Below are 12743 nucleotides of genomic sequence, written 5' to 3' on the forward strand. Positions count from 1 at the left end.
CCCCTCCCACCCTGGCCCCACCGTCCCCCTCCATCCCTCCCCCCACCCCCGCAGCAGATCCCCCTCAGCCCCGCCCCGGGGGGGGGGGGGAGTCCTCCACCTTCCCAGCATTCCCTCTGCGCGGGGGGTTGTGGGAAGCGTAGTCCGCCGGGGGGGGGGAGCGGCAGCTTCCGCTGCCGCTCCCCCCCCCGGCGGACTACGCTTCCCACAACCCCCCGCGGCGCCCCTCCGTTTCCCATCATCCCCCGCGGCGGGGGCGGGGGGGGCGCGCAGCGGGCGCCCCCTGGCGGCGCGGGCGGCGGGACGGAGCGCGGCGGGGATGAGCGAGGAGGGGGCGGGCGGCGGGGCCAGGCGGAGCGGCGGCTTCCCCAGGTACCGGAGACACTCCCCCCCCCCCCCCCAACTTTCCCTTACCGGCATAACCCCCCCTCCCTTTACCGCGAGACACCCCCCCCCCCCCAACCGGGAGACCCACCCCAAACTGGGAGACGCCCCCCTCAAATCGGGGTTATCCCCCCCCACACCAGGGTTGGGGCCTACTCCAGGCCTTCGGGCCTGGCCCTCTCGGTCGCCAGGGGACCGTGAGGGGCGGGGGGGGCTAAAGGCTTGTGCCCGTGTGGCGGTGCCACCCCTGTCCCCATGCCGGGGGTGGGGGTGGGGGGGGCTCCATCCCTGTCCCCGTGGCAAGTGGCAGGGCCACCCCTGTCCCCACGCCACGTGGTGGTGCCACCTCTCTGACCGTGTCCCCAACGCTCCCTGGGGGCTCCAGCCCTCTCCCCGTGTCCCCACGCTGTGTGTGTTTGTGTGTGGGGGGGGCTCCATCCCGGTCCCCGTGTCCCCATGGCACATGGCAGTGCCACCCCTGTCCCCGTGGCATGTGGTGGTGCCACCCCTGTCCCCACGTCCCCGTACTGTGGGGCAGTGCCACCCCTGTCCCCATGGCTTTTTGGTGGTGCCACCCCTGTCCCCATGCTGTGTGGTGGCTCCATCCCTGTCCCCACCCCTGTCCCCATGTCCCCATGGCATGTGGTGGTGCCACCCCTGTCCCCACGTCCCCATACTGTGGGGCAGTGTCACCCCTGTCCCCGTGTCCCCCTGCTACATGGCAGTGCCACCCCTGTCCCCATGACTTTTTGGTGGTGCCACCCCTGTCCCCATGCTGTGTGGTGGCTCCATCCCTGTCCCCACCCCTGTCCCCACATCCCCATACTGTGTGGCAGTGCCACCCCTGTCCCCGTGTCCCCCTGCTACATGGCAGTGCCACCCCTGTCCCCATGCTGTGTGGTGGCTCCGTCCCTGTCCCCACCCCTGTCCCTGTGTCCCCGTGGCATGTGGTGGTGCCACCCCTGTCCCCCCCGTGTCCCCATACTGTGTGGCAGTGCCACCCCTATCCCCATCTTCCCCCGCTACAGGGCAGTGCCACCCCTGTCCCCATACTGTGTGACAGCGTCACCCCTGTGCCCGTGCTGTGTGGTGGCTCCATTCCTGTCCCCATACTGTATGGTGGTGCCACCCCTGTCCCCATGTCCCCCTGCTACATGGCAGTGCCACCCCTGTCCTCGTACTGTGTGGTGGCTCCATCCCTGTCCCCACCCCTGTCCTTGTGTCCCCATGGCAAGTGGCGGTGCCACCCATGTCCCCGTGCTGTGTGGCAGTGCCACCCCTGCCCCCATGCCACGGGGCAGTGCCACTGCTGTCCCCATGTCGCCCTGCTGCATGGCAGTGCCACCCCTGTCCCCGTGTCCCCGTGCTGCGCGTTGGCTCCATCCCTGTCCCCGTATCCTAAGGCTGTGTGGCCATGCCACCCTTGTCCCCATGTCCCCATGCCACCCTTGTCCCCATGTCCCCATGCCAAGCGGTAGTGCCACCCCTTTCCCCCTATCCCAATGCTCCCAGGTGATGCCACCCCTGTCCCCACGCCACGAGCCAGCCTCTCCCACCACCCCATTCCCCCCCCCACTCCAAATCCAACCCCCCCACCGGTCCCCTCTGACCCCTGCTCGGGCTGGTGACAGCCCTGTCCCCAGCCTGGAGCAGATGCTGGCCGCCAACCCCGGGAAGACGCCCATCAGCCTGCTGCAGGAATATGGCACTCGCATAGGCAAGACCCCCGGCTACGACCTCCTGAAGGCCGAGGGACAAGCCCACCAGCCCAACTTCACCTTCCGTGTCACCGTTGGGGACATCAGCTGCACCGGTGGGTCCCTGACACCCTCTATTTCCAGGCTGTCCCCTCCCTCACCCTCCCCGGCGCGGGGGGGGGAACCCCCCGCGCCGGGGAGGGTGAGGGAAGGGACAGCCTGGAGAGGGTGACGTGGGGTGGATCTCACCTGCCTGGGATGCGGGGTTGGGGGGGGGGGGTGACTTTGGGGACAGCGAGGACACGGGGATTGTCCCCGGGGTGGTGGGGATGTGCTGGGTGGTCCCTAAAAGTGGGTTGTGGCGGGGGAAATCCCCACGGAACCCTAAAAAGTGGGTGCTGGGGGGGGGATCGCCTGGGACTCTGATGTCTGGGACACTCAGGGATGCCCTGGGACCCCCAAAAAGTGGGTGCTGGGGGGGATCAACTGGGATTCCAATGTCTGGGACACTCAGGGATGCCCTGGGACCCCCAAAAAGTGGGTGCTGGGGGGGGATCGCCTGGGATTCCAATGTCTGGGACACTCAGGGATGCCCTGGGACCCCCAAAAAGTGGGTGCTGGGCGGGGATCGCCTGGGATCCCGATGACTGGGACACTCAGGGATCCCTGGACACCCCAAAAAGTGGGTGCTGGGGGGGGATCGCCTGGGATTCCAATGTCTGGGACACTCAGGGATGCCCTGGGACCCCCAAAAAGTGGGTGCTGGGGGGGGATCGCCTGGGATTCCGATGTCTGGGACACTCAGGGATGCCCTGGGACCCCCAAAAAGTGGGTGCTGGGGGGGGATCGCCTGGGATTCCAATGTCTGGGACACTCAGGGATGCCCTGGACACCCCAAAAAGTGGGTGCTGGGGGGGGATTGCCTGGGATCCCGATGCCTGGGGATCCCCTGAGACCCCCAAAAAGTGGGTGCTGGGGGGGGGATCACCTGGGACTCTGATGTCTGGGACACTCAGGGATCTCTGGACACCCCAAAAAGTGGGTGCTGGGGGGGGATCACCTGGGATCCCAATGCCTGGGACACTCAGGGATGCCCTGGGACCCCCAAAAAGTGGGTGCTGGGGGGGATCGCCTGGGATTCCAATGTCTGGGACACTCAGGGATGCCCTGGGACCCCCAAAAAGTGGGTGCTGGGGGGGATCACCTGGGATCCTGGTGCCGGGGGATCGCCGAGACCCCCAAAAGTGGCTTGTGGTGGGGGCTCACCTGGGACTCCAATGCCTGGGACACATAGGGATCTCCCGGGACCCCCCAAAATTGGGTCCTGATGGGAGATCGCCTGCCCCCCCGATACCTGGGATGCCCAGGGATCCTCTGGGACCCCAAAAAGTGGGTTGTGGTGGGGGATCGCCTGGGATCGTGATGAACATTCAGGGATCCTTTGGGATCCCCCAAAAAAATGGTTCGGGGTGGGAGGTGGGGGGGGAATCACCCGGGATCCCCAATGCCTGGGACACTGGGGGCCCCCCCCCCGGCACCCCACTGCCCGGGTTATGTCAGAGGGATCCCCCAGAACCCCAACATCGGGGCTGCGGCAGCCCTAACCACGGCCCGTGGGTCTGCCAGGGGTCTGGGGGGGTGCCCCCCCAGGTGTGTGTGTCCCCCCCCCCAGCTCAGCCGGTGTCTCCCCCAGGGCAGGGGCCCAGCAAGAAGGCGGCGAAGCACAAAGCGGCAGAGGTGGCCCTGAAACTGCTCAAGGGGGGGGACATGCTGGAGCCCACCGCCCCCGAGGAGCCCAGGTGAGGGGGGGGACGGGGTCCCCGGGGTGCTGGGGGGGGTCAGGGTGGGGTTGGAGGGAGCTGGGGTTGGCGGGGGGGGGAGTGCGGGGGGTGCTGGATGCACAGGGGAGGGCGCCGAGGTGTGTCCAGGAGGTGCTGGGGGGAGTTTGGGGTGCTCTGGCGGGGGGCTGGAGGGGGGGTGGGCAGGCAGTTTGGGGGTACCCAGGGGGTTGGGAGTGCCCCAGGGGTACAGGCTTGGGGGGTTCGGGGGGGTCTGCGGGGGGTTGAGGGCACCCGGGGGAGTTTGGGGGTAGCCGAGGTGATTGGGGATGTTGCGGGGGGGTTGGGAATACCAGGGGGTCCCAAGGGAATTGGGGGTGCCGGGGAGGATCTGGGAATACCACGGGGTCTGGGGGTCCCAAGGGAATTGGGTGGATCTGGGGGTCCCAAGGGAATTGGGGGGGGGTGTTGGGAATACCAGGGGGTCTGGGGGTCCCAAGGGAATTGGGGGTGCTGGGGGGGGGGTTGGGAATACTGCGGGTCTGGGAGTCCCAAGGGAATTGGGGGGATCTGGGGGTCCCAAGGGAATTGGGGGTGCTGGGGGGGGGGTTGGGAATACTGGGGGTCCCAAGGGAATTGCAGGGATCTTGGGGGGGGGTTGGGAATACCACGGGGTCTGGGGGTCCCAAGGGAATTGGGGGGGGTTTGGGAATACCAGGGGGTCTGGGGGTCCCAAGGGAATTGGGGGTGCCTGGGGGGATTTGGGAATACGAGGGGGTCCCAAGGGAATTGGGGGTGCCGGGGAGGATCTGGGAATACCAGGGGGTCTGGGGGTCCCAAGGGAATTGGGTGGATCTGGGGGTCCCAAGGGAATTGGGGGGGGTTGTTGGGAATACCAGGGGGTCTGGGAGTCCCAAGGGAATTGCAGGGATCTGGGGGGGGTTGGGATTACCAGGGGGTCTGGGGGTCCCAAGGGAATTGGGGGGATCGGGGGTCCCAAGGGAATTGGGGGTGCTGGGGGGGGGGTGGGAATACTGGGGGTCTGGGAGTCCCAAGGGAATTGCAGGGATCTGGGGGGGGTTGGGATTACCAGGGGGTCTGGGGGTCCCAAGGGAATTGGGGGGATCTGGGGGTCCCAAGGGAATTGGGGGTGCTGGGGGGGGGGTTGGGAATACCAGGGGTCTGGGGGTCCCAAGGGAATCGGGGGTGCCGGGGAGGATCTGGGAATACCAGGGGGTCTGGGGGTCCCAAGGGAGTTGGGTGGATCTGGGGGTCCCAAGGGAATTGGGGGGGGCTGTTGGGAATACCAGGGGGTCTGGGGGTCCCAAGGGAATTGGGGGTGCCTGGGGGGGATGTGGGAATACCAGGGGGTCTGGGGGTCCCAAGGGAGTTGGGGGGGGGTTGGGAATACCAGGGGGTCCCAAGGGAATTGGGTGTGCCGGGGGGGTTTGGGAATACCAGGGGTCTGGGGGTCCCAAGGGAACTGGGGGGGTGTGTGGGAATACCAGGGGGTCTGGGGGTCCCAAGGGAACTGGGGGGGGGTGTGGGAATACCAGGGGGTCTGGGGGTCCCAAGGGAATTGGCGGTGCCTGGGGGGGGGGTTGGGGGGTCTGGGGGTGCCGGGGGCAGGGGGGGGCAGGGAGGAGGTGCCGGGGGGGGGCCGGCTCGGGCGTTAACGTCTCACCTTTTATCCCCAAGCTCTCCTTTCCCCCCAGAGCCCCCGGCTGAGCTCAGCCCCACGGCCGCCCCCCCGGCACCCGCCGTGCCCCCACCCTCGCCCAGGTAACGGGGTGGGGGGCACCCAGGTGCTGGGGCTGGGCCGGTGGGGGGGCACCCATCCCCCCCCCCCCGAAACCCCCCAGATCCTGACACCCCATTACACTTCCCCGCCTCCCCCCCCCTTCCCCCAGCCCCCCAACCCAGGGGTCCTGCCGTGGGCCCCCCCCCACTCTGTCACCGTGCCCCCCCCTGATGCCGTGCCCCTCTGCCCCACACAGGGGCACCCCCCTGGAGATGAAGACGCCCGTGTCCCCCCCCCAGTCGGAGTGTAACCCCGTGGGGGCTCTGCAGGTGGGTGACACCATGGGCTGGGACAAATGGGGACACGTCTGTCCGTCCCCCCCCCAGCCCCGGTGCAGTTTTGGGCGGGGGGGGGCATCCCTACCGGGGGGGTGGCGGGGGGGGCATGCAGCTTTGGGGGTGACCTTACCCATTTTGGGGGTGACGGTGACCTTTGGGGACAGTGGACCCATTTCAGGGATGATTATCCCTGTTTGGGGGGACGGTTATCCCTGTTTTGGGAATATTTATCCCCATTTTGGGGACGGTTATCCCTGTTCTGGGGACAGTGATCCCTATTTCGGGACGGTTATCCCTGTTTTGGGGACGGTTATCCCTGTTTTGGGGACAGTTATCCCCATTTCGGGGATGTTTATCCCTGTTTTGGGGACAGCGGACCCATTTCAGGGATGATTATCCCTGTTTGGGGGGATGGTTATCCCTGTTTTGGGAATATTTATCCCCATTTTGGGGACGGTTATCCCTGTTCTGGGGACAGTGATCCCTATTGCGGGGATGTTTATCCCCATTTGGGGGATATTTATTCCCGTTTTGTGGATGGTTATCTCCATTTTGAGGATATTTATCCCCATTTTGCGGATAGTTTTCCCTGGTTTGGGGACAGTTATCCCTATTTCAGGATGTTTATCCACATTTTGGGGACAGTTATCCCCGTTTTGGGGACGGTTATCCCATTTAGGGGATATCTGTCCTCATTTTGCAGATGGTTATCCCTGTTTTGGGGACAGTGGACCCATTTTGGGGACAGTTATCCCTGTTTTGGGGACAGTTATCCCCATTTCGGGGACAGTTATCCCTGTTCTGGGGACAGTTATCCCTATTTCGGGATGTTTATCCCCATTTTGGGGATGGTTATCCCTGTTTTGAGGACAGTTATCCGCATTTTGGGAATATTTATCCCTGTTCTGGTGATATTTATTCCCATTTTGGGGACGGTTATCCCTGTTCTGGGGACAGTTATCCCCATTTTGGGGATGGTTATCCCTGTTTTGGGGGGATATTTATCCCCATTTTGGGGACAGTTATCCCTATTTCAGGATGTTTATCCCCATTTTGTGGATCCTTATCCCTGTTTTGGGGATAGTTATCCCTATTTCGGGATGTTTATCCCCATTTTGGGGACAGTTATCCCTGTTCTGGGGACAGTTATCCCCATTTTGGGGATATTTATCCCCATTTTGGGGACAGTTATCCCTATTTCAGGATGTTTATCCCCATTTTGTGGATCCTTATCCCTGTTTTGGGGATAGTTATCCCTGTTTTGGTGATATTTATTCCCATTTTGGGGATGGTTATCCCCGTTCTGGGGACAGTTATCCCTATTTCGGGATGTTTATCCCCATTTTGGGGACGGTTATCCCTGTTTTGGGGACAGTTATCCCCGTTTTGGGGATATTTATCCCCATTTTGGGGACAGTTATCCCTATTTCAGGATGTTTATCCCCATTTTGTGGATCCTTATCCCTGTTTTGGGGATAGCAATCCCCGTTTTGGTGATATTTATTCCCATTTTGGGGACGGTTATCCCTGTTCTGGGGACAGTTATCCCTATTTCGGGATGTTTATCCCCATTTTGGGGATGGTTATCCCTCTTTTGGGGATATTTATCCCCATTTTGGGGACAGTTATCCCTATTTCGGGATGTTTATCCCCATTTTGGGGATGGTTATCCCTCTTTTGGGGATATTTATCCCCATTTTGGGGACAGTTATCCCTATTTCGGGATGTTTATCCCCATTTTGGGGATGGTTATCCCTCTTTTGGGGATATTTATCCCCCTTTTGGGGACAGTTATCCCTATTTCAGGATGTTTATCCCCATTTTGTGGATCCTTATCCCTGTTCTGGGGATAGCAATCCCCGTTTTGGTGATATTTCTTCCCATTTTGGGGACGGTTATCCTTGTTCTGGGGACAGTTATCCCTATTTCGGGCTGTTTATCTCCATTTTGGGGCCGTTTATCCCCGTTTTGGGGACAGTTATCCCCATTTGGGGGACAGCTATCCCTATTTCGGGCTGTTTATCCCCATTTTGGGGACGGTTATCCCCATTTTGGGGACGGTTATCCCCATTTTGGGGACAGTTATCCCCGTTTTGGGGCTGGCTCTGCCCATCTGGGGTCCGCAGTGCCCGTTTCAGGGCCGGCAGCTCCTTTCTGGGGGCAGCTCTCCCTATTTTGGGGGGTGCCGGTGGCCCTGCCCTCCTCAGACACACCCCCCCCCCAATTTTTGCCCCCCCCCGGCCAGGAGCTGGTGGTGCAGAAGGGCTGGCGCCTGCCCGAGTACACGGTGACGCAGGAGTCGGGGCCGGCGCATCGCAAGGAGTTCACCATGACCTGCCGCGTGGAACGCTTCGTGGAGATCGGTACGGGGCCTGGGGGGGGGGTTGGGGGGGGGGCAAAGTGTGGGGACACACACACACACACGGAGAGCAGGGTGCCAGGCTCACCTCGGTGTCCCTTGTCCCCTCCTCACAGGCAGCGGCACCTCCAAGAAGCTGGCGAAGCGCAACGCAGCCGCCAAGATGCTGGTGCGGATCCACAACGTCCCCATGGAGCCGCGGGAGGGCAGCGAGGCCGAGGTGGAGGAGGACCAGTTCTCCATGGTACCCCCCCGGGGGGGGGAACGGGGGGACACGGGCACCCCACGGCCACCCTGAGGGGCTGATGGGGGGGGACACAGGCACCCCGGGGGGGTAACGGGGGGACACGGGCACCCTATGGCCACCCTGAGGGGCTGATGGGGGGGCACATGGGCACCCTGAGGAGTTAATGGGGGGGACACGGGCACCCTGGGGGGGTAATGGGGGGACACGGGCACCCTGAGGGGCTAACAGGGGGGCACATGGGCACCCTGGGGGGTTAATGGGGGGGGACACGGGCACCCTGAGGAGTTAACGGGGGGGGACAGGGGCGCCCCGAGGGGGTAATGGGGGGACACGGGCACCCCATGGCCACCCTGAGGGGCTGACGGGGGGGGACACAGGCACACCGGGAGGGTAACGGGGGGACACGGGCACCCCATGGCCACCCTGAGGGGCTAATGGCGGGGGACACGGGCACCCCAAGGGGTTAATGGGGGGGACACGGGCACCCTGAGGCCACCCTGAGGTGCTAACCGGGGGGACACAGGCACCCCGGAGGGGTAACAGGGGGACACGGGCACCCCCTGACCACCCTGAGGGGCTGACGGGGGGGGACATGGGCACCCCAAGGGGTTAACGGGAGGGACACGGGCACCCCGAGGAGGTAACGGGGGGACACGGGCACCCCATGGCCACCCTGAAGGGCTGACGGGGGGGGACGCAGGCACCCCGGGGGGGTAACGGGGGGACACGGGCACCCCATGGCCACCCTGAGGGCTAACGGGGGACAGCAGCCCCCCGAAGCCACCCCAAGAGGTTAATGGGGGGGACCCATGGGCATCCCGAGGCCACGCCGAGGGGTCAATGGGGGACACGGGCACCTCTGTACCCCCTATTCCAGGGCTTATGGCCCCCCAGAGATTGAAGTCGGGGGGCAGTAGGGCAGGGGGACACCCAAGGGACCCCCAGGTCCTCCCTGAGTGGGGGGAACCCTCTGGATTTAGGGTCCTTGGGTGGGTGCGTGTTGTCCCCACGGAAGGTCCCTGAAACAGGGGGGGCGTCCTGCAGTCCCCAAGCCCCCCCATGTCCCCTGGGGTACCCTGTGGGGGGTCCCAACAGCCCCCACATTCCTGGTGTGGCCCCCAAGTCCCCAGGGTGTCCCCATACGGGGGTCCTGGCGGTGTCTGAGCTGCCGTGTCCCCAGGGTGTCCCCACGGAGGGTCCCTTTGGCTCCTGAGCCCCTGTCCCTCAAGGGTGTCCCCGCACGGGGGGTCCCGGTGGTCCCCGAGCCCCCATGGGTGTCCCCATCTGGGGGGTCCCCTCTGTTCCTGAGCCCCTGTGTCCCCATGGGGGGGGGTTCAGAGGGTCCCCGAGCCCCCACGGGTGTCCCCGTCTGGGGGGTCCCCTCAGTTCCTGAGCCCCTGTGTCCCCATGGGGGGGGGTTCAGACGGTCCCCGAGCCCCCATGGGTGTCCCTGTCTGGGGGGTCCCCTCAGTTCCTGAGCCCCTGTGTCCCCATGGGGGGGGGTTCAGAGGGTCCCCGAGCCCCCATGGGTGTCCCTGTCTGGGGGGTCCCCTCAGTTCCTGAGCCCCTGTGTCCCCACGGGGGGGTTCAGAGGGTCCCCGAGCCCCCACGGGTGTCCCTGTCTGGGGGGTCCCCTCAGTTCATGACCCCCTGTGTCCCCGTGGGGGGGGTTCAGAGGGTCCCCGAGCCCCCATGTCCCTTGGGTGTCCCTGCGTGGGACTGCGGGTGGTCCCTGAGCCCCCGTATCCCCATGCGGGGGGACCCCCTATCCCCATGGAGGCGGGGGTGGGGGGTGTCCGGGTGGTCGCCGTGTCCCCGTGGTGGGGGTCGGGGTGGTCCCCGCAGGGTGGGGGGGGGGGTGGTGGTGGTGGTTGGGGACGGTCCCCGAGCGCCCTGTCCCCGCAGGCGGGCCCCAGGCTGGAGGGGCTGCGGGGCCGAGCCCCCGGCTGCACCTGGGACTCCCTGCGCAACTCGGCGGGCGAGAAGATCGTGCAGCTGCGGAGTCACCCGCTGGCACCCATGGGCGCGGGGGCCTGCGCCCTCCTGCAGGAGCTCTCCGAGGAGCAGAGCTTCGCCATCAGCTACCTCGACATCGGTGAGCGCGTGTGGCCCCCCCCTCTCCTCTCCCTGAGCACCCCCATGGCCGCCCCAGCCCCGGGCTCCGGGCTCCAGGGGTGGGGTTTTGGGGGTGAAGGGGGGGTCCTGGGTGACTGACGGTGGCCTGTCCCCGTGTCCCCCGCCCCGCGCTGTCCCCAGATGCCTTGAGCCTCAGCGGGTTGCACCAGTGCCTGGTGGAGCTGTCGACGCAGCCGGCCACCGTGTGCCACGGCGCGGCCCCCTCCCGCGACGGCGCCCGCTCCCAGGCCGCCCGCAACGCCCTCCAGTACCTCCGCATCATGGCGGGGGGCAAGTGACACCCCCCCCTTACACCCCCCACACACACACGCCCCCCCCACACACACCCGGACGGACCCACGGACGCGCCGACAGACCCACAGACGGACCCTTGGACTCCCCCGCCCCCCACACGGACCTCGAGGTGGGGCGGGGCGGGGATGCCTGCACCCACCGGTGGGCACCCGGCCCCCACCCCACGGACACTCAGCTGGACACCCGGCCCCACTGACGCACCCTGTGGGCCCCGGACCTGCTGACGGATGGATGGACGGACGGACGGACGGACGGACGGACACACGGCCCCCCCCCCCAGACGGAGCCTGGACAGACCTCAGGGCCTGGGGGCACCCTCCGTCGTGGCCCCCCACCCCGCCGGGGGCGAGGAGGGTCCCCAGGCGCCAACCAGCCCCTGGGAATAAAGCTGGGGGGGTTTGTAAACTCCCGGCGTCGGTGTGCTTTTGGGGGGAGGCCGAGGGGCACTTGGGGGGCAGTTGTGGGGCAGAAAGGGGGCAGGTGTCCCCTCTGTGTCCCCAAGGGACGAAACCAGAGCCAGTGTCTGGGTGGCACCAGTTTATTGGTGACGGATGGACCCGCGGACGGACGGGCTCGGGGACGGCTCTGCAGACAGACGGCTCCGGGGACAGACAGACGGACGGACGGACGGACGCTCAGCGGCGGCGGCCGAAGCGCTGCGGCGTCGCCATGGTCCAGAACGGGGCGGACGGAGGGTCCCAGCTGCGGGGGCTGAGCCGGGCCTGGGACCCCCCCTGCGGCCCCCGCCCCAACCTGCCGCGGGGACACCGGCACCGCTGACACCCCCCGGCCGGGAGGGACGGACGGGGAGGGACAAGGATGCACAGACACGGATGGATGGGGACAGAGGGACAAAAGGGGACGCAGAGGGACGGAAGGGGACAGGGACGGGGGATCCGGAGGGACGGGAAAGGATGGACAAATGGACAGGGACAGACAGACGCGGGTGAGTGAGGACAGACGGCTGGAAGGGGACAGAGTGCCGTGGACGGGTGGGGACAGGGGGACAGACGGAGGGATGGGAATGGACTGAGGGACATGGACAGACACGGGACGGGTGGGGACAGACGGACACGAATGGGGACAGACGGACACGAATGGGGGACACCCATCCCGGCACTGGCCAGGCCACCCGCTCGTCCCCTTTGGTTGCCCCCAAACACCCGAGTCCTTCCCCGCCTTTGGGTGTCCCCGAACTCCCGGCCCCTTCCCCACCCCCCCACCCCCGGTGTCCCCGAACACCCCGGTCCCTCCCCGGCCCCGGTGCCCCCCGGTGTCCCCAGCCCCGCCCCCCGGTGCCCCCCGGCCCCGCTCACCTCTGCGGCTGGAGGGGGGACCCGGGGCCGCGGCGCTGCAGGGACCGGAGCAGCGCGCCCAGGGCGGCGGCGGCGGCGGCCGGGGGGGGCGGCCCCGGGGGGGCGGCGGCCTGTGGAAGGGTCGGGGGTGGGGGGGGGGAGGGGAGTGTCACGGCAGCCCCGGGCCCGGGGGCGCCCCCCAACCACCCCCCAACCCCGAGAAGCGTCTCCCCCCCCCAGCCCCGGCCCCGGCGCATCCCGCCCCGACGGCGCGGAGCGGGGCTCACCGGGGCCGAGCCGGGGTCGGGGTCGGGGCCGGTACCGGGGGCTCTGGGGCAGCAGCGGGCGGCGCGGAGGGTCCCGGCCAGCGCCAGCAGCAGCAGCAGCAGCCGTCGCCCCGCCATGGCCCCCGCCGTCGCCCCCGCCGCCGCCGCCGCCTCTTATAGCAGGGCCGGGCCGCCGGGGGGGTCCCGG

The 12743-nt window shown here is 66.5% G+C and overlaps 1 protein-coding gene across 3 annotated transcripts; it reads left to right on the forward strand.

Annotated features, from left to right (window-relative positions):
- Nucleotides 1-251: 251 nt before the first annotated feature.
- Nucleotides 252-11387, forward strand: TARBP2 (TARBP2 subunit of RISC loading complex). Of its 3 annotated transcripts, none has more exons than XM_063359063.1 (9): nt 252-372; nt 2016-2197; nt 3775-3880; nt 5558-5641; nt 5857-5929; nt 8184-8301; nt 8414-8541; nt 10450-10639; nt 10801-11384. In XM_063359063.1, exons 1-9 carry the CDS (start codon nt 320-322, stop codon nt 10956-10958), a joined length of 1092 nt encoding a protein of 363 aa, XP_063215133.1. In that variant the 5' UTR covers nt 252-319; the 3' UTR covers nt 10959-11384. The 3 variants fall into 3 exon arrangements, with proteins under 3 accessions (XP_063215133.1, XP_063215135.1, XP_063215134.1); XM_063359064.1 differs by having other exon boundaries at nt 289-372; nt 2028-2197; nt 10801-11387; XM_063359065.1 differs by lacking the exon at nt 5558-5641.
- The last annotated feature ends 1356 nt before the right edge of the window (nt 11388-12743 follow it).

This window comes from Chroicocephalus ridibundus, chromosome 24 (genome assembly GCF_963924245.1).
Source record: "Chroicocephalus ridibundus chromosome 24, bChrRid1.1, whole genome shotgun sequence".
NCBI lineage: Eukaryota > Metazoa > Chordata > Aves > Charadriiformes > Laridae > Chroicocephalus > Chroicocephalus ridibundus.